This window comes from Rattus rattus, chromosome 18 (assembly GCF_011064425.1).
Source record: "Rattus rattus isolate New Zealand chromosome 18, Rrattus_CSIRO_v1, whole genome shotgun sequence".
Lineage (NCBI taxonomy): Eukaryota > Metazoa > Chordata > Mammalia > Rodentia > Muridae > Rattus > Rattus rattus.
In genome coordinates, this window is record NC_046171.1 from 17,497,389 (window position 1) to 17,519,160 (window position 21,772).

The 21,772-nt window shown below is 47.1% G+C and overlaps 1 protein-coding gene across 1 annotated transcript; it reads left to right on the forward strand.

Moving 5' to 3' along the window:
- Positions 1 to 6,212: 6,212 nt before the first annotated feature.
- Positions 6,213 to 21,264, forward strand: Cdk1 (cyclin dependent kinase 1). The gene is made up of 8 exons (XM_032888979.1): positions 6,213 to 6,299; positions 9,017 to 9,079; positions 12,646 to 12,802; positions 13,775 to 13,898; positions 16,395 to 16,565; positions 18,441 to 18,604; positions 18,694 to 18,835; positions 20,972 to 21,264. Exons 2-8 carry the CDS (start codon positions 9,043 to 9,045, stop codon positions 21,068 to 21,070), a joined length of 894 nt encoding a protein of 297 aa, XP_032744870.1. The 5' UTR covers positions 6,213 to 6,299; positions 9,017 to 9,042; the 3' UTR covers positions 21,071 to 21,264.
- Positions 21,265 to 21,772: the final 508 nt, after the last annotated feature.

A 21,772-nucleotide genomic window follows, 5' to 3' on the forward strand; every position in this document is an offset into this window, starting at 1 on the left:
TAACAGTTAATCCAAATGGGCCTGTCCAACAGAGAGCAAGCCTTTCAGGAAGGCCATCTGTTCGGGGACTTTTTCAAAACACAAGTCCAGTTGAAACATGCAGCGGTCTCTCTGTCCACTGTCCACTCTCACAGCTGTCCTGGCTAGTTTTATGTCAACTCGACACAAGCCAGAGCCATCAGAAATAAGGGATCCTCCATTGAGAAATGCCTCTCAAAGATCCCGCTGGAGGGCATCTTCTTAACTAGTATTTGATGGGAGAGGCCTATTGTGGGTGATGCCATCCCTGGGCTGGCGGTCCTGGGTTCTGTAAGGTAACAGGCTGAGTAAAACCACGAGGAGCAAGCCAGTGAGCAGCGTTCCCCCATGGCCTCTGCATCAGCTCCTGCCTCCAGGTTCCTGTCCTGTGTGAGTTCCTGTCCTGACTTCCTTCAGTGATGAACTGTGATGTAGAAGTAAGTGTAAGCTGAATGAACCCTTTCCTCCCCCTAAGACAACATCCATCGCTGGACTATCTCAGACACACTAGCTACCGAATAATGACACCGAGACTTATTTAGTATAGCTTAGCCCTTAGCTGGCTACCTCCCGGCTACCTCATCTAAATTAAATTAATCTAACTGTTCTAGTCTATATTTGTCCAGTACCTCTCATTCCATTCTTGTACCTGTTTCTTCTACTTCCATACCGTGCCTGTGAATTCTCTGTGCCCAACACTTTCCACAGAGAGCCCATCTCTGCCCAGAAGTCCCGCCTTTCCTCTCCTGCCTCAGCTATTGGCTATCAGCTCTTTACTAAAACCAATCAGAAGTTGAGGGACGGGCTGGAGAGATGGCTCAGCGGTTAAGAGCACCGACTGCTCTTCCAGAGGTCCTGAGTTCAATTCCCAGCAACCACATGGTGGCTCACAACCATCTGTAAAGAGATCTGAAGCCCTCTTCTGGTGTATCTGAAGACAGCTACAGTGTACTTATGTAAAATAAATGGATAAATCCTTAAAAAAAAAAGAAATAAAAAAAAGTTGAGGGAAGTGTATGGTTACAAAATACCTATCGAGGCAGGTGATGATCCAGAAAAACAACACTATCAAAGTCCAGCCAGTACAATATCAGAATCCATTTGTCCGGGAGATCCAGTCCTCCCTAGGGAGTGTAGTTTGATATCAATCTTATCCCGTAGAGACTACTGTACTGTACATGCTTAGCCCGGAAAAAGAGCAAAATACAAACTTTTTTTTTTTTTCTTTTTTTCGGAGCTGGGGACCGAACCCAGGGCCTTTCCCCTGCATGCTTGGCCATCCTCAGCCGCATGCTTGTGGCATGGTCTCTCTCTCTCTCTCTCTCTCTCTCTCTCTCTCTCTCTCTCTCTCTCTCTCTCTCTCTCTCTCTCTCCCCTCCCTCTCCTCCCTCCCCCCACTAAACTAATAGCACAGCCTGCATCACCCTAGCACATTTCTGGAGCAGTCAGTTTTCACTTAACAAGTGTCTACTTAACAAGTGTCTTAGGGTTTCTTTTGCTGTGAAGAGACACCATAACCATGCACGGCAACTCTTATAAAAAAAAGTATTTAATTAGGGCTGGCTTATACTTTCAGAGGTTCAGTCCACTATCATCATGACAAGAAACACAGCAACATGCAGGCAGACATGGTGCTGGAGAAGATGCTGAGAATTTATGTCTTAATTTGCAGGCAGCAGAAGACTGTGAGCCACTCTGGGAATAACTTGAACAATATGAGACCTCAAAGCCCGCTCCCACAGAGACATACTTCCTCCGACAAGGCCACACCCCTCCAACGAGGCCACACCCTCTCCAACAAAGCCACACCCACTCCAACAAGACCACACCCCTCCAACAAGGCCACACCCCTCCAACAAGACCACACCCCCTCCAACAAGACCACACCCTCTCCAACAAAGCCACACCTCCTAATAGTACAGCTCCCTTTGAGCCTTTGCAAGACCATTTTCATTCAAAACCCCACAAGGAGTCAATTTTGAATTATAAAAATCTGTAGGGAGGCAGGCAGATCTCTGTGAGTTTGGGGTCAGCCTGGTCTACCAAGTGAATTCCAGGACAGCTAGGGCTCCACCGAGAAACCCCGTTTCAAAAAACAATCAAACAAAAATTGTATGGATGAGGTATAGTTGAGAAGTCCAACGCTTCCTGGCGTGAGCATGCCCAAGTCTGATCTTCAGCAATGGCCAAAGAGCAAGGCAAACAGAAGAGGCTACAGTAAGGCACAGTGTCCTGACTTCACCATGAATCCCAAATACTGTCACCTAAGAGCAAACCATTGTCAAAGTGGGACATTCATATAAGGGCTGACGATGGCGGCAGCTCCATGTATAAAAGATGTGATTAAATCTTGGTTTCCTCTTGTAGTGCTGGGAATCAACTAGGGCCTTATGCATACTGGGCCAGTGCCTTGGTAGAGTGATAGCTTCGCTCCTTGTGCTGGATAGTTTGGTGCTGACTTGGCATAAGCTAAAGCCATCTGAGAGGAGGGAACGTCCACTAAGATAATGCCTTTATAATATCCAATGATAAGGCATTTCCTTAATTAGTTATGGTTGGGGTGGGACCCAAACCATCATGGGTGATGCTATCCCTGGACAGGTGGTCCTCTAAGAAAGCAGGCTAAGCAAAGTCATGGAGGGCAGGCCAACATGCAGTACCTCTCCATGGCTTCTGTATCGGCTCCTGCCTCCAGGATCCTGCCCTGTGTGAGTTCCTATCCCAACTTCCTTCCCTAATGGACGATGATGTAAGCCAAATAAACCCTTTCATCTCCAACTTGCTTTTGGTCATATGTGTTCATCATAGTAATAGAATGCTAACTATGACACTTATTAATTTTTGAGATAAAATTAAAGAGGACTCGTTTCCTCAACCCCTACAGACTTTCATTTGTTTCTTTTTTTTATTGATTTATTATCTATGAGTACCCTGTCACTGTCTTCAGACACACCAGAAGAGGGCATCAGATCCCATTACAGATGGTTCTGGACCACCATGTGATTGCTGGGAATTGAACTCAGGACCTCTGGAAGAGCAGCCAGTGCTCTTAACCACTGAGCCATCTCTCCAGCCCTCATTTGTTTCTTTTAATTTTAGGTGTATCAGTGCTTCGCCTGTAAGTACATAAGAGCTCCAAGTCATTCCCGGCTCCCTAGAGGGTCGGAAAAGGACATTGGTTCCCCAGGAATTAGAGTTACTAATGGTTTTAAGTCTCCATATTGGTGCTGGGAATCAAACCTGGGTCATCTGAAGGAGCAATAAATGCTCTTAACTATTGAGCTACCTCTCCATCCCCCAGTATTAAAGTTTGTTTATTTATATGAATACACTGTCGCTGTCCTCAGACACACCAGAAGAGGGCATCAGATCCCCATTACAGATGGTTGTGAGCCACCGTGTGGTTGCTGGGAATTGAACTCAGGACCTCTGGAAGAGCAGCCAGTGCTCTTAACTGCTGAGCCATCTCTCCAGCCCCCAGCATTACAGTTTTAAATGCACGTGATATTACTCAGCTACAAACCCTGTGACCTACAACAGTGACCAGCTTGAAAGACACACGGGCACAATAGTGACAAATGTTATGGAAGTGACTATATTGTGATTTAGGGAGGAACATAGCAATGAAATGACCTTTTTTTTAAAAAAAAAGATTTATTTATTTATATATATGAGTACACTGTAGCTGTCTTCAGACACACCAGAAGAGGGCATTGGATCTCTTTACAGGTGGTTGTGAGCCACCATGTGGTTGCTGAGAATTGAACTCAGGACCTCTGGAAGAGCAGTCGGTGCTCTTAACCGCTGAGCCATCTCTCCAGCCCCATGAAATGACTTCTAACAGCATACTTTTATACCCATAGATAGGTGCCTAGCTCAAAGCACATCAGTGAAGCTTCTTCCACTAGATGGGAAGATGGAATTAACATAAAGACTCATGATAGGACAATGTGCCCATAGGGAGAGACTTTGGAGCTCCCAGTCCTAAATGGAATGTGTTCATCAAACCCCACCTAGCCTCAAGGCTCAAGGATCTATGTGGAAGAGGAGGCAAAGAGATTGTAAGAGTCTCAGGAGGTGGATGACTCTTTGAGACACACAGAGACTGTGGCAGTACATGCAAGGCCTGCAGAGGGTCAAGCCAAATGGAGACCCATCATGGAGAGGGGAAGCAGACATGGGCTCCCGCTCCTAACCAAGAAGCTACCTGCAACTGATGCCAGAGTCGCCAAGGGAAAGTCAGTTTCTCCAAGGCAGTGCAACCGGGTTTATCAACTGTACTTCAGGGTCTGCACAGTGCCCAGGAGTAGCTGGCCAACACAAAATGAACTCCATGGTCTTTTTGTGGACTTTTGTTTGATTTTGCTTTGTTTTGTCTCTGTTTTTCTAATTAGTCTTTTGCTTGTTTTGATTTTGGTTTTGTGGGTTTTGTTTGTCTGTTTCTTGTTCTGTTGTTTTGGGAGAGTGAGAGACAATCCCCTCTCCCCCCAAAACACACACCCACACACCCACACAGGGAGACAAAAAGAGAGGCAGACAAACAAGACACACAGAGATAGAGAGAAAGAGAAAGAGACACACAGATATAGACAGACACACACGGTTTGCTTTCTAAGGGATATTTAACATTTCTTTTTTAAGATTTATTTATTTAGGATACAGTAGTCTACCTGCACGTGTGCCTGCACACCAGAAGAGGGCACCAGATCCCATTACAGATGGTTGTGAGCCACCATGTGGTGGCTTGGAATTGAACTCAGGACCTCTGGAAGAGCAGTCAGTGCTCTTAACCTCTGAGCCATCTCTCCAGCCCAGTATTTAACATTCTTATGTGGAGATATGTCCAAGCATTTAATGTGTTACCATTTTATACATAATGTAAAACCAAAGCAGGGATACATAAGTGTGAAATCACAGATAGGCGGGCATTTTCTCTTTTCAGTTTCCAGGGTGTCTTTCAGGGTTTCATTGGTTCCTTTGCCCTTGTCTTCTCCAGACACTTTAAATGTGATCCTTCTGCTGGCCACTAATCACTCATTAGCAAAACTGTAATCATGGAACATGGGGCCATCTGGGAAATACATCAAGGGAGCTAACAGAGATATACTGAGACAGCGACTTCATGTTCTTTCAAATATGCGGATCCTAGCGTGTAGTGGTCATATGTTAGTGTGTATATAAGCTTTGAACTACAAAGGAAGGGTCACGAGAAGGGAAAAATGAGAGTCGTGGAGATGGTGCCAGGACATGGGAGGCTATGGGGGTGGGCAGTTTCGAGATGGGGGTACTAGGGTTACTGGAGAAGGATGAGAAGAATTAACACAGACCAATAGCATTTGACAATTCCACAGTGAAACTTAATATTATGTATATATATATATACATATATATATTATAGCTACAGATGTTTATATACGCAAACATATACATACACACATGTGCACATACATATACCCGTGCACATACACACAACATATGCACACACACATGCCTGCTGCTGTGTGTGCTAGGATTAAAGGCACGTGCCACAATCCTCAGCTTAATATATATTTTCGAAAGGCATAATCATAAAGTAATTTTTCCCCCTTTGGAGCTGAGGACCAAGTGCTCTACCACTGGGCTAAATCTCCAACTCCAGTAATTTTAAATGTTAGCAGTAACCAGGTGGTGGTGGCAGCAGCACGCACCTTTAAGCCCAGCACTCAGGAGGCAGAAGCATGCTGATATCTGTGAGTTCAAGTCCAGCCTTTTTGACAGAGCCAGTTCCAGGACAATCAAGACTACACAGAGAAAACTTGTCTCAAAAAAAGCAAAACCAAACAAAATAAAAGTAGTAAAAATAAGAAACTCTTGATGTAGTGGCATTATCACCTTTGTGGCTGGCTATCTAAATGCAATACATTTTAATTGTGTTAATCCTGAAGGGAAGTTACAAATAGAAAGGGAGAGGGAGGGGGAAAAAACAGATTAGACTGTCCAGAAACAACAAGACGACATTGGAAGGAAAGCAGAGCTCAAGAGTCAGTTGGCGCCCGCCCTCCTGCAATTCCTCCGGCCGCGGTTTCCGCTCCCTTTCGCGCTCTGCACTCCCAGGCAGCCCGGGCCGTAGCTTAGCTCGGCTCTGATTGGCTCCTTTGAACGTCTACGTGCAATCGGATTGGCGGATCCGGGGAGCTTTACCGCGGTGAGTTTGAAACTGCTGGCACTCGGCCTCTAAGCTCCCGGAGTTGCTGCGTCCGCGCAGTCCGGAACTGCGGTGTGGCCGCCGCGGGAACAGAGAGGTATGGCCTGAGTCCGGCAGGGTGCCGGCAGGGCCTGCGGGGGCTCCACGGGAGCCGGGGTGTCCCCCCGGGGGGGACAGGCAGGACATCCTGTGAGTCCGGGGGACCCTCTTGTGGACGGGTAGAGCCTCCACGTGAGATCATGGTCTCCTGTGGACGGGTAGGGCCTCACCTGAGTCCAGGGTCCCCTATGGACTGTCATGGCCTCCCTGAGCCTGGGGTCCCCTATGGAGGTGCAGGACTCAGCTGAGCCTGGGATCGATCCCCTATGGATGAGCATGGCCTAGCTTAGCCCGGGGTCCCCTATGGAGTTGTAGGGCTCACCTGAGCCTGGGGTCCCCTATGGATGGGCATGACCTCACCTAAGTCCGGGGTCCCCTATGGAGGAACATGGTTCCTCTGAGCCCCGGGTCCCCAATGGAGGTGCAGGGCTCATCCGAGCCTGGGGTCCCCTGTGGAGGGGCAGGGCTCACCCGGGGCTGGGGGATCCTCTATGGAGGAACAGGACTCACCCAAGCCCGGGGTCCTGCAGACGAGCAGGCCCGGACGCGAGCTCCAGGTTCCTGCAGACCCGCAGGGCCTCGCTGGAGCCCCGGGTGTGGGCGGGGTGCCAAGTTGGGTCCCAGGCCCTGCTGGCTGCCTGTGCGGAGCTGGGCTGCACCAGGCCAGCTGCTTTCGGAGGTCTTCAAGTCGGTACTGCCGGAGAAACAGACCCGTGGTCGTTCAAAAAGCAATCCCACCAAGGTGCAGAGCCAAGAGAGTGTAGGATCGTTTATTTTTAGTTGCGGGTGCTTGTAGACGGCCACAGACGCTACGCAGGCTAAGAAACAGAGAGAGGGAGAACCGCGGATACCATCGCATCCTTGATCGTCTTAAAACATAAGTAATGATGAAGGTCCTGGTGCGTGGACCACCATACCCCTATCCCAACCCCCCAAACTTGGATACCCTGGGCAGCTTTTAACACCAGCCCCAGGAGGCTGGAAAAGGTTGGAAGGGGTGAGCCCAGTTTTGAAGACACATTAACTCTTTGCTGTCCGTGCAGAAGTGGCGGCACAGTTTAATGTACAATAGTTCTATTACGTCTCTGTATTGAAGAAAGGGTTTTTTTGGGGGGGGGTGTGCATTGTAATTTCTTAAACATATACATAGTTGAGAGTCAAACTTAGGCGTATGAGTGGGATGCCTGGCAAGGCTCTTGGACAGGTTTACATTTTCTTTTCTTTTTTTTTTTTTTTATTTGTTGAACTCCTGTCTCCTTGTGCAGTCCCAAGAGCTGGGATTCCAGGCTGTGCCACCGCACCCCACAGAGCTGATTTTACAGTGGAAAGGGATCTGTAAGAACCAGCTCACATAAGGTCAGCTATTCCTTGATGTTCATTCGTAAGGATCTGCCCAGGGCTTTCAAGGAAAAGGCGCTTAGTTTTTTCTTTTCTTTTTTTTCTGCCATTCTTTGTGAGCCAAGGTTTTTTTTTCCTCCCTTGCTCATGATATTTTTGCCCGTGTGATTAGGGTTTTATACAAACTGTCTTAGTCAGGGTTATTATTGTGGTGAAAAGCCATGCCCAAAGCAAAGCAACTTGGGAAGGAAAGGGTTTAGTTGTCTTGTACTTCCTCATCACAATTCCATAACAGAGGAAGTCTGAACGGGACCCTGGAGGTAGGAGCCGATGCAGAGGCCATGGAGGGGTGTTGCTTCCTGGCTTCCTTCACATTGCTTGCACAGCCTGCTTTCTTCTAGAAGGAAGGCCCCTCTGCCCAGGGATGGCCCCTCCCACAATGGGCTGAGCCCTCTCCCATCATCACTAATTAAGAGAATGCCCTAAGGGCTTGCCTACAGCCCCATCAGATGGAAGCATTTTCTTAACTGAGGTTCCCTCTCTGGTGACTTCAGCTTGTGACAATGTGACCTAAACTGGCCAGCTCATCACCTCACACACTTCCTTCTAAGGGGCTTATTGGCATTCCCTCCAAGTCTTGAGTCTTGAGTGGGATTGTCTGTGGCTGGTTTCCGAAAAGATTTACTTCACTTGTGCAGCTAGGAGTTCATGCTGTTTCAAGTGAATTGAATGCTTTTAAAGTAAACAAAAGCTTTTATTAAAAACGACTGTCCTTCCTTTCTAGGGGTTGGACTTTACAGTCGTACTTTGTTTCTTTCTCAGACAGGGCTGCAGCAAACTAGGCCACAGGTTGGCCTCGAACTTGCTCTTCCTTACGATAGGATTACATCATGCACAGCTTCCTTCTCACAGATTCTCATTGTTTTAAAGGAAAAAAAAATAAAGCAATTTTAGTACAGTAGCAACGTGTCGAAATACCGGCATTAAAATCATTATACTTCCGTTTTGAAACTTTTAGTCCCGAGGGTCAGGGACTACTGCTTATTTATTTTGAGACATAGTGTCACTAAGTCGTTTAGCTGGCTGTGTGACAGTCTCCTTAGTAGCTGGGTTGACAGGCCTGCTTGGTTTGTGAATGTGAAGGGGCTAAGTACAACACTGTATAGAATATACAAAGGCAGTGTCTGAGAAGGCTCGGAACGCTTCACTGCAGGAGCAGGTAAAGCCCAACAATACCGCCTGAAGGAATGGCGGATAGTGGCAGGCTATGCTGGAGGCTCTGGAAAACACTCCTCCGGGATGTCTGTCTTCCGGATACTTCGACTGCTTTGAATTAGTAATAGCACATGATCACAGCCATGTTTCCCCTCCTTTTAGGGTCCGTTGTAACCTGTTGAGTAACTATGGAGGACTATATCAAAATAGAGAAAATCGGAGAAGGTGAGTGGTTTTTAGCATAACGTTTTTTGACAAGAATGTAACAATGCTACCACGGAACGCAAAACCATTTACTGAGTGCAGTCATTGATGCATTTGTGTGCATGTGCACGCATGTGCTGTTATAATTGGTGGTCGGGGCCCCCTTGACAGAATCTGGGATCGCCCTGAGCTCACCTGCAGGGGATTATTTTGACGCTATTAATTGAAGTGGGCGGGACCCTCCCCGAAATGTGGGTGCCATTCCTTGCCTGAGATCCTGGCCTGCGTAGATGGAGAGGGAGTCAAGCCAGAGTGAACCTTACTCTTAGTACCTGCTGCTACTGCTGCTGCGGGACTCAAACCGCCATTCTGAGTCCAAACAAACCCTTCCTTGGGCTGCTTTTGTCTGGGTGTTAAGTAAGGCATACTTTAGTTACAACCTGAAGCACAAGGTGTTTGTTGATCAGGAGAATTTAAATTCTCCTGATTCTTTGCTAAAGACTCTAGGGCCTCATGCACGGTACTGCTGGGCTGTATTCCCCAGGCTGATCTCACTTCCGGAACTGGATATCCCAGATGCTTGTGTTTGGGGGAGTAAATGAGGTGGGTAAAGTTATGCTAACTTTGCAATACATTTTAAGTCTTTTTTTCTAAGTTTTATGTAAACTGGATGCCGTAATTGACAAATGAAGCAGGCGGTGTTCTGTGTGGTCACCATGGGCAAGGGTGACTAAAACCTAGTGGCTATCACATGGTGTTCAATTCCTTTCTGTCGTATTTTAAACAATGCTTAGGCCTATGTGACATAAACAAAGAGTGAAAAATAATCCTTTCCTATTTCCGTCTTTTGTTTTCTCTCTCCCCACAACAGAATTTCCATATTTCTACCTAGGATCAAGACTTCATTCGTAGCTCTCCAGGAGAAAACAGTGGAACTTGTTTCTATGTGGGTTAAGTTGAGGACGGTTTTATCTGTTTAGAGACCTCATTTACACCGGGTATTAAAACCAAGGCAGGGGATTTAGTAAACCAGGAGTGGCCCAGGCAGTGACTAGTGTGCCTTGGGGTTTCTTTTTTTTAATGTGACCATCCCAGCAGCTGTCTCTTTACATGGTGACCACTTACCCTGCCAGCATCGTCTATTGCCACTCACCTGTCAAGTTGGGTGATGCCCTTTCTCTGATGCCCTTGGGTAGGGCTTTCGGAAGCCATCTTTGACTTGTTCTAGTGCAGTGGTTCTCAGCCTTCCTAACACGGCAGCCTTTTAGTTCCTGTGGTAACCCCAACCATAAAATTTTGTTGCTACTTCATAACTGATTTAGCTATTCTTATGAATCATAATGTAAATATCTGATACGCAGACTATCTTGATATGTGTGCCCCTCCAAAGAGCTAGCGGCCTGCAGATTGAGAACCGATGTTGCAGTTGAAGGAAATTGTTCATTTCCTTGAGGCAGACTTGGTATTCCTTCTAGCTGCTCTGGGCTTACGTGTCATGAAGGCTGGGCCCCAGCATCTCTCAAAGTTGCTGTTCAGGTCCTACAGCACCTTGACCTGCTTCTCTGAATTCTCTGGCCTAGAGGCTTGTCTGCTACACGGTGCCTGGCTGTTCCGGATTCTCTGTAGGGGATCCTGGATGGCTTGTTGAAATAATTTGAAAACTAGGTAATCACTGTCTACATTTCCTTCTGCCAAGTACCTGGTCAAACCTGTGAATGAGTTGTAACGTGTTTTTCCCGTATCAGTGTTTTCTTCCGTAGTCACCTGGGTATTGTTATTGTTGGTCACCGTGCCGGGCGACAGTCTTCAGATTACACAGTTGCCTGGCTACACGTGGTTGGTGGGACCTTCATTGGCATTTAGTAAGCACTCCAGAAACATTTGTTTTTGATGAGGTTTCATGGCTTTTTCCAAGCAGTGTTATCAAGCCTTTACCCCAGGATAACTGAGATCTTACTCTTGCTTTTACTTGTCTGACACGTTTTAAAATTCAGTGTGTGGATGTGTGCATTTGTACAGGTGTGCATAGCTCATGGAGGCCAGAGGTGTTGCCTCTTCTGGAATTGGATTTACAGGAGGCTGTGAGCCTGGTGTGGGTATTGGTCCTCTGCAAGGGCAGTGCGGTCTAAACCCTGAGCCATCTCTCCGGCCTTGTTAACTTAAAATACTTCAGAATCTGAATATTTAATTTCAGAGCATTTAGTTTAGCTTGTGAATAGTGTGCTTTGGTTAGCCCTGTTGCGGGAGTTCCTTGAGAAGAGCCAGGAGTTGAGAGACAAGCAGGTCTGTGTTGTCTTAAGAATCAACAGTTACTGGATGGTGGCTGCCAATCGTGGCTCTGCACATTAGTCAAGAACGCAGTAGGGCACCAGGGCACCAGGAGGAACCAAGATGCCGGAAGGAATCCTGAATTCACTGTTAACTTACTTGATCTTTTAGATACCTTACTAATTGACTTCTTTGATAAAATCATCTTGCTGATGGTTTAGCTGCTTGTGCACTTCAGACAAGCTTGGTTTCCACCATTAAGGAGCACGTGAGCTCTGCAGACAGAATGTTGTCAGTTCTTTTTATCTGGAATTGCGTGGTTATTTAATCACCCAGCATTCCGTCAAAACAGTAAGGATTTTATTTGAAGTAATACTAAACTAACTGGTGTTTAGGAAAACACACTGTCCTGGAATTTAAGGGATGGCGGAACAGAGCTTCCGGGGACAGCAAGCTGCTTGCTGTTGTAAGCATTGGCCACTGGGCTGGATTCTTAGAGCGAGTAAAGGCTGTAGAGAAGCTTGTCTCCAACCTGGAATCCTCCTGCCTGAGTCTTACAAGCAGCTTGAGGATAGCTGGGTGGATAGCTCTGCTGTGAGTACAGCTCTGTGGCACCAGGCCTGGGGTTAGGGTCACTGCTGAAGTGACACGATGTCGTGAGAAGCTTTTCAACAAAGGTTTTACAGCGAGGGCCTTCAGTGCCTGGAGACTAGCACGGGTGTGAGAGAGCGGATAGCCCATCTCAATGTGTCTGCCGCTCCCCAGTGTCTCTCCTTACTGCCATTGTTGTTCCTGTGACACTCGTGTTTTCCACATTCCCAGAGCTTAGGAAGCTTCCTCCTCCGTAGATGATAGCAGCTTTATTGGGTTTAATAAAAATGTGCGGTGTTTCTGTCTCCGCTCTGCTGGGTGAGGAGTGTTGACTGCATTTTGAGATATGTGTTGTAAAAGTATCAAGGAAACCCTAAGTCAGTACAGTTTTGTGAAAGTCTCACAGTGCCCCTCTCGGTACTGTTTCCCAGTCTTAAGTTTATGTAGCGTTTGACTACATGCAGGATGTTTGATTGGTGGATTGCAACTCGTAGGAGATCCATGTCCTAACGTTCCTGTGCTGGGTTGTGAAGCAAGCTTACCTGGGAGACTTAGGGTGACTCAGCGACTTCTATCTCTAAACCATGTATGTGTTAGCGTGTAGTCATCTTCATTTCCTTTTTGAAAGTAGTTAATGTGTGTGAGGTGACCTATCTGACCGCAGCTGGCATTTCTCTCATGGGCCCCTCAAAGAGCTCAACTTTAAAACAATCTCTGCTTTATTTCAGGGACTTATGGTGTGGTATATAAAGGTAGACACAGAACTACTGGCCAGATCGTGGCCATGAAGAAAATCAGACTTGAAAGCGAGGAAGAAGGAGTGCCCAGTACGGCAATCCGGGAAATCTCTCTGTTAAAAGAACTTCGACATCCAAATATAGTCAGGTGTGCTGTGTTGGAATTGAACCCATTCTCCCCGGGGCTGCTGCAAATCCATTTTAATGTGGAAAGTTTTCCACAGTTTCTGGTTCCAGTGGGGTAGAGTCCTGCTTGCTTGTTGGTTGCGGTGCCAGGAGGAGCTAAAGAGGACCGGATGTTTGGAGAATCTGAGACATGATGCTAGAGTTGGCTGGAGGAGTAAGGTGCAGCCGCGAGACCCCTTCCACGAGAAGCTTGGTCAGCCCCTACTTTTAGGGCCCTGGTCCACAAAGGCCTCTAAGGTCCCAAAGGCTCCTAAGACAAGTAGCTGGGTTGGGGCGTGAGGTATCCTATGTTCTGTTGACTCATTTGGGCTGGGTCTTTGAGGAAGCTGTCTAGTGGTTCATTGGAGTTTCTGTTGGTACGAGGGACTGGATGGACCCAAGGCTTGGGGCATGCTAAGAAAGCTCTCTACCACTAACTGTAGCCTCTGGCCTCTTAATTTGGGGTTTTGAATTTTTGAGACAGGATTTTACTCTAGCTCACCTAGGTTGGCCTGGCATTTACTGCTGTCCTCTAACTCCCTAGTGCAGGGAATATGGGTTTAATCCACCACACCCAGCCTCCACCCCTCTCACAGAATTACCCAGGTTGCCTTGTGTTCATTCCACCCCAGGCAGCCTCTGAATTTAGGGCCCTCCGCCTTAGCCTCCTCAGCGTCTGCCTCTGGTAGCTGCGGTGACAGGCCTCTGCCCCTGACCTGGGTACTAACTATTGCACTGGGGCTGGGCCTGGGGAACAGCTATTGAAGTTAGGTTCAACTTTAATGTCCACAAGCAGCCAGCTTTGGGAGTGCAGGAGGCGCGAGCCAGCTCCTTCTGCACAGGGAGCTGCAGGTTACTGCCCTGAGCTTCCTTCCTCGAGTTCTGTTCAGCACTTGTGTGTGTGGAAGCCAGACAGGCAGGGCTGCTTGCTGCACTCACGCCGTGCTCTGCTCAGCCTGCAGGATGTACTCATGCAGGACTCCAGGCTGTATCTCATCTTCGAGTTCCTGTCCATGGATCTCAAGAAGTACCTGGACTCTATCCCTCCTGGCCAGTTCATGGATTCTTCGCTCGTTAAGGTAAAGAGTTGTGTACTTTTATTAATACTTAAATGCCCTCTGAGTGTAGGCTCCATCCTTGTGTTTTGTGGCTGGATCTTAGAAAACCTAAGAAAATAGAAAGCCTCTTATCTTCCTTCCTTCTGCCCGGATGACGTCATCCTTTGCCTGTCTTATTTCCAGACAGTTCTAGAAGTGAACAGTAGTGTCTAAGGACCTAAGTACTACCCTATGGACTACATATTACATTGCTAGGGCAGGACAAGGCTACAGCAGTTCTGTGCAGATCAGTGACAGCAGCCTGAACCTAGCGCTGATGCTAGGTGATCTTACCCTGTGAAAAATATGCTTTGGTTGATGTAAACATTTTATTTCAGTTAAATTATAAATGTATGTATTGGAGTTGGGGATTTAGCTCAGTGGCCCTGGGTTCAGTCCCCAGCTCCGAAAAAAAGAAAAAAGAAAAAAAAATAAATGTATGTATTATTCTTTGTGTGGGGGACTGGGTATTTGATCCAGGGCATTGTGCATAACTGGGCAAGCGCCTTTCTCAGCAAATGTGTGTAGGCTTTAAATGTCTGTAGTAAAGGAGTCTTAACCTTAAAGCAGCTTTATTCCCTGAGCTGTGTCCATGCCTTGAGACTTTTCACGTTGGTTTTGTATGCGTCCGACCACAGTGGGGTCGTTCTCCATGTGTGCTGCACACGAGTGAGCCCTCTCATGTCTCTGTTTTGTAATGGTTTAATCATTTTCACAGTTACTACGCCATTTCCACTTGTTACTTCCTCCTTTAGTGATGGCTGTTCTTCGTGAATCCTCAGGAGCTCAACTCCCCAGGCTGCCTAACCCTCCAGCCTTTTTCTCCCAAGGGTGGGGATTACAGGCACGGGCCACCAAGCCCGCCACTTTATGTCATGTTAGAGATAAATCCTTGGAACTGGGATAAAATAAGTGCTTATATTTAAGATCTTGCTGAACAGGGCCATATGGCCTCTAAAAGTCAATTATTATTTTATTACATTGTTACCAAGACTCACCGTATGTATCTTTTAAATAGTCTCAGGGCTTTGTTACAGTTACTCTATTTGACATTTATATACTGTGTCTACTCATTTATGCACAGCCTGCCTGAAATACCGCTCAGCTTTCTGTATGAGAATGTGGGTCAGCGAGTCTTTTTACTGACACATGGTGATTTGCTAGTGGTGCCAACCATTGCCGGTGCTTACACTGTGTATGACTTAGTCAGGCTCAGTGTTGGCTGTGATGAAGGCTATTGGCCATAGCAACTTGGGGAAGAAAGGGTCTCAGAAGGAAGTCAGGGTAGGAGCTCAAGCAGGACAGGAACCTGGAGGCAGGAGCTGATGCAGAGGCCATGGAGGGGTGCTGCTTACTGGCTTGCTTCCCTTGGCTTGTTCAGACTTATTTCTTATAGAACCCAGGACCACCAGCCCAGGGATGGTGCCACCCATGGTGAGCTGGGCCCTCTCCCCTTAATCACTAATTAAGAAAATGCCTTACAGGCGTTACAACCTAATCTCCTGGAGGCATCTTCTCAATTGTCTCCCTCTCCAATAACTAGCTTGTGTCAAGTTGACATAAAACTGCCCAGCACAATATTCTTAATGGGTTTTTTTTGGACCTTGTTTTGTTGAAGGCATAATATATAAGATCACAAGTATTAGAATAATGCCAGTATTTTCCTGCCCTCTCCTACCTCCTAACTTTTCTTTGAGATTCCTTTTGCTTTAAGAGTAGAGGGCTTGGGGGACATCTCAGTGGGAAAATGCTCAGGGTACAAGCGTGAGGAGCTGAGCCTCTATCATCTAGAAGCCCAGAGCGGGAAGGACAGAGGCAGGGACAGGGGGGAGTGGCTCTGTTGTGTCTCAGGGACTACTGGCCAGCCAGCTTGGCTAAAATGGTGAGCTTCAGGTTTAATGAGAAATATTATCTCAAAATCAAGGGTGGAAGCAATAGAGGAAGACGCTGACTTCCACCTGTGACCTGGGTACCTACACAGGTGTGAGCACATGCACACATAGGATAGTGAGCAGTGTGCGTGCGTGTGCGTGCGTGTGAGCGCTTGTGCACACATTAGAGAATTAGGTTATCAATAAACTTTTACAAAGGCCCGGTTTAAACTGTTTTACATATTTCCCTGTTGTCTCCAAAGAGGAAATGAATGTGTAAGTGACAGAAATGGGAAAAAAAAAACAATTTTATTTAAGATAGAAGCAGTTGACACGAGTGTGTTGAGGAAACTTCTGCACAGTAAGCTAACTTTTGACGTAAAGACAGGGAACAAAATTTTAAATGCTCCTGTGGGATACATCTTTTGATAACACGCACACTGCATGTGTAAACAGGCTTCCTGTCTGCCTGTCTTATGTTAGTTTAAAGAGGCATAAAACGTCTTGTGGCAGCTATCTCTGCGTCATAATTTATTTTTTTCAGAACTTTTTCCTCTAGGAATCTTGTGGAATGATCAAGTTTCCGACTTGCTTGTTTCTTTTCTAGAGTTACTTGTACCAAATCCTCCAGGGGATTGTGTTTTGTCACTCCCGACGAGTTCTTCACAGAGACTTGAAACCTCAAAATCTATTGATTGACGACAAAGGAACAATCAAACTGGCAGATTTCGGCCTTGCCAGAGCGTTTGGAATACCGATAAGAGTGTACACACACGAGGTGAGCAGAGCCCTGAGAGTGTGGTTGCTGGATTGCTGCCTCTGGTCTTTAAGCCAAGAAAGAAATACTTGGTTGAAAAGAGTTTCTGCAGCTGGGCAGTGGTCGTGCACACCTTTAATCCCAGCAGAGGCAGAGGCAGCAGAATCTCTTTGAGTTCAAGGCCAGCCTGGTCTACAGGGCAAGTTCCAGAATAGCCAGGCCTACACAAAGAAACTATGTCTCAGAAGACCAAAAAAAAAGTTCTGTGGTATCACTTTATTGCTTTTTTTTTATTATCAATCCGCTCTCGTTTATGTGGTCTATGGAAATGGAGATGGAATCTTTGGCATCGTTTGTCGGGGAGATTGATTGCTGCCTCAGGGAAGGGCTTTATTGTAGTTTTTGGAGTTCTCATTTCTCTGTATTGACCTTTCCCAGACCTGTGCTTCCTCCTGATTGGACCCTGCTGTGGTCATCAGATCAATTAAAAAGCAGGTTTTGCTGTCTGAGATACTGTGATTAAATTTAGGAGCCAATTAGTGCTAGCGGAGGAGGGAGCACTGGGGACCGAACCCCAGTCTTTGGCCTGTGCTGCCTGGGTGTTCTGTCACTGAGCTGTGCCCTTGGCCTGTCATCAAGCTTTGTCAGTGGGGTCTGGATGGCTGGCATCTCATGTGGTTGCTCTGTTTTATTTTCCTCTGTAGTGGGGTTGGATCCACAGGCCTCACACACACTCTGCCCCCGAACTGTGTTCCTGCTCCTTGTTTTGAGAAAGTCTCACTGACTTGCCCCGGCTGGCCCTGAGGTCACCGGAGTGGATAGACTTTGGCCTTGGGACTCCTGCACTGGCTTTCCCAGTAGCTGGGATTGTAGGTCCGCACCACCAGACTGGGTTTCTCTAGTATTTCTGGAAGGGCATTGACTTAGAAACATTGGCGCCCGGGGAGTTGTGAACCTGGAGTTAGTGGTGGTCCCTCCTTGTGTCCTTGGGTGTTTGAGGCAGAGTTCTCTGTAGCCTTAACCGGCCTCATTGACTGGGTAGCTACCTGCTTCCGGCCTGCCTGCTTCCTGGGTGCTAAAACTACACAGACGTGTGCCCTGCTGTGCCTGCTGAAGGCTGCAGGTCTCTGGTCCTGCACATGCTGCGTGGTAGGGAAGCTCTCCACCCACTGTACTGGGGCGGCTTCTGTCTTGTCTATTCCATTTTATTTTTTTCACAGTTTATGGTATGACAGTTTGATGGCCGTAACTGCTGCTGACCTCATTGGTCACAGAGGTCGTAGATTCACTATTTTGATAAATAAACTAATTAGTTCTAAATCACTAATCAACTGGGTCCCACCCACTTTGGCTTGGCTTTTTTTTTTTTTTTTTTCTTCTTTTTTTTTCTTTTTTTCAGAGCTGGGGATCGAACCCAGGGCCTTGTGCTTGCTAGGCAAGCGCTCTACCACTGAGCTAAATCCCCAACCCCTGGCTTAGCTTGCTTATTCATGGTAATTGGAGCTACCATTACGTGTAAACGTAATGCACACTTTGTCCAGCATCATTCTTAAACCATATATTACTATTAAGTTGAAAAAGAAAGTTGTTTTGTCTGTCTGTCTGTCTGGCCTCAAACTCACGGAGATCTGCCTGCCTCTGCTTCCAGAGTGCTGGTGAGCTGGGATAAAGACGTGTGCCACCCGGGTGTGTACCCAGTCAGGCCATAGCTGCTGTGGTCCATTGACTTCGGTGATCTGAAAAGCAAGGCGTTTATTGTTCTTACCCACTAATGAGCGGAAGTCAGGCATAAAATACCTTCCCCTTCGTAACTTGTGTGTAGCCATTGGCTTAAGTTCCCGGTGACACCAGCACAGCTTCCTAAAAGACAGCCGTGCGTGATCTGTCTTGTGCCAGGTAGTGACGCTGTGGTACCGATCGCCAGAGGTGCTGCTGGGCTCGGCTCGCTACTCCACCCCGGTTGACATCTGGAGCATAGGGACCATATTTGCAGAGCTGGCGACCAAGAAGCCGCTTTTCCACGGCGACTCCGAGATTGACCAGCTCTTCAGGATCTTCAGGTAATGGCGTTTATGCCTAAGCTGTTCAGAGCCCATCCGTTAAATAATCAGGGCGCCGTGTATGTGATAGGGCTCTGCTTTCCTTTCAGAGCTCTGGGCACCCCTAACAACGAAGTGTGGCCAGAAGTAGAGTCCCTGCAGGACTACAAGAACACTTTCCCCAAGTGGAAGCCGGGGAGCCTCGCGTCCCACGTCAAGAACCTGGATGAAAACGGCTTGGACTTGCTCTCGGTAAGTGAGCTGTTCTTCAGGGCTCCATCGTGGTGCCCTGCATGTTCGTGTGACAGGTGGGGGTGACGGAACATGCTCAGTCCTGGACTTGGAAGTGGGCAAAGTCAGCAGTTGAGCCGGACGCCTGGTGTGCCCGTGGTGACAGCTGCCTTTGAGGCGTGAAGTGGTCTGAGGGGCCTCAGGGCTGGACTTTGTCATTTACCTCTGGTTGTGGGAGGCTGCAGTGGACACTCGCTGTAGGACAGGCCGGGCTCACACACCTTACTTGAGTGTATGTTGCTGAGTTATGGTGAGCCTTGTTTTGGGCGTTCACTACTGAGCCCTCAGTTTATCAGTGTGCATTCTGTTGTCTGCTTGGGAAATTGTGCTATGCGGGCTTTTTACAGCATACACTCTATTTCTCAGGTCCGGCCTAGTTTCCTCTCCCAGAAAGGCTAGCAAAACTAACGTGATTCTGGTTTTCTTCAGTTGGCTCGGTGAACGCCATTAGCAGTGATTTTCTTTAAAAACAACGCAGAAAACAAAATTACTGTTTGGGATTACTAAGCACAGCCTCCTTTCGGACAGTCGGTGTAGGTAGAGCAGTGTTTAAAAATCTGAGTTTGTAGAAGGAATAAAGTCCAGTCAGTCTTTCAGCTCCCTTGCAATCTATAAACGGCGCCACCAAATGCTGCTCAGATTTTACACATTGGTATTGTTGGTGAACTTAGAGACCTTCCCTATCCTGGGCCTATCCGCTGGAGTAAAGTTACTTGTTCTGTGTGTGTGTGTGTGTGTGTGTGTGTGTGTGTGTGTGTGTATGTGTGTGTGTGTGTCTTGTGTTTGTGTTTTGTATATATGTGTGTTGTGTTTTGTCTGTATGTGTGTGTTTGTATGTGTCTTGTGTTTGTGTTGTGTGTTTTGTCTGTATGTGTGTATTTGTGTCTTGTGTTTGTGTTGTGTGTGTGTTTGTATGTGTCTTGTGTTTGTGTTGTGTGTGTGTCTTGTGTTTGTGTTTTGTCTGTGTGTGTGTGTGTGTGTGGTGTGTGGTGTGGTGTGTGTGTATGTGTGTGTCTGTGTGTCTGTGGATGGATGGCAGAGCTTTCGAGGTGTGGGTGAAGGAGGGTTGGTCATTGATCGTCGAGCTCCATACTTGGTTCTCAGGTCTTTAAACATAAAGGATTTCACTTCACTTAACAAAAGTCAGTCCTGTGCACCAGTCTCCTCCATTGAGCTGACACCAGGAACGAAGTAGCTAAGCTTGCTGTGGTCCTGCCGCCTGAGTGCTGTGGCCCTCACTGTCCTGTCCTCCACTGCAGCGCAGGCTGCTGACTGAGCAGGGTCTGGTCCTTCCGAGGCCCCACAGAACCCAACTGTCGCAGCTGGAGAGCACTGTGAATTATTGATGAAACTTGGCTTCAGATTTCGCTTTATTTTCTCCCACATTCATGGACTCTGGCAAGTGTCTCGCTGTCCTTGAGAGACTTGGTGTCTTAATCCAAACAGCGTGGCACAGCTTTCCCTTTTGCTGTGAAGACTGACATCCTCAAGGATATTCTGAGTGAATTGTGTGAGCACACATGGAAACTACTCAGCAGAAAGCTCTGTAGGCCTTGGCTTTGATCTCTGTCTAGCACCACACAACCTGTTGTGGTGACCCCCTGCCTGTCATCCCAACATTTGGGAGGCAGAGGCAGGAGGGTTTCAGGGTCATTGTAGCGCAAGGCCCTGTCGGTCTGGGTGGGGTGGGCTTTTAGTCTGTTTATTGAGTTTTCTCTGAAGATAATATGCACGATCAGATTTAAGATCTGGAGTATATAAATCAGTTGACTGTAATGAATCCATCCATTGTAGCCGTGTTTATAAAAACACGCTGTGGGTTTTTCCTTTGTTGGCTTGGGGAGGGGGTTGTGTGGACACGCAGGAAACACTATAAAGGATCGCTACTGTTTCAGTTGTGAATAACAGATGGACATTTAATTTTCAAGGTAGATAGAATTAGCTAGATAATCTGAAGATTTATGTTTTGGTTCTAAAGCTGTCTGGGCGCTTATCTTATAATTTATAACAGGCTACCAAGGTGTCTGATATTTAAGTGTCTTGGAAGGGTGGATAGAGAGCTGGCTCCTAAGTTTGTTTCTTCCTTTTCCTCTCTAGAAAATGCTGGTCTACGATCCAGCCAAACGAATCTCTGGAAAAATGGCCCTCAAGCACCCGTACTTTGACGACTTGGACAATCAGATCAAGAAGATGTAACCCTCTGGAAGTCCCGCCCTGCTGTGGCAGGGGAAGATCGTGGCGTTTACTGTTGGCTCTTCCTGTCTTGTATAGTTTTCTTTTCTTTGTCTGTAAACCATCATCTGGACTTTTCCTATTTTCCTACGTATAACTTAATTAACATGTAAATATTATTCCATATGAATTTAAATATAATTCTGTATATGTGTAGATGTCACTGTGGTGGCTGCTTGAGACTGTTGCTCTGGGGAACTGGAGAGGCTTGACTCTCCCCAGACCTCACAGCAGCCATTCCTGCCCTGGGAGCGCAGCCTCGGGGCTGAGCTCCGGCCTCATGATGCTTTCAAGTACCTCTGTGCTCTGGATGTGTAAGTTTTCAGGTCAGTTTCTTGCTATTCGGAAACTACAGCTTGCCCACGGAGAGCGTTTCTCTGCTTGTGTTTAAGCATCTGGGATGAGAAGACCGAAGACCTGAGAGAAGTCTAAGGTTTGTAGTAACTTACAATGGAAGTGCACCAAAGTCAGCCGGATTTTACAGCTAGAGCTCAAGGGCTGTCTGGAGCGGAAGGAAGGACAGTTTTGAAAATTTATGAAGACTCCCTATTTTTAGGTTTGTTGGAAAAGCTGTTTGTCCAGTTGGATTCCTGTGTTGTACGTGGTCAGAGGTAGGTTAAAGGGTTTGCCTTGGCTTCCGAATCTAATTTGAAAACTGCTTAAAAT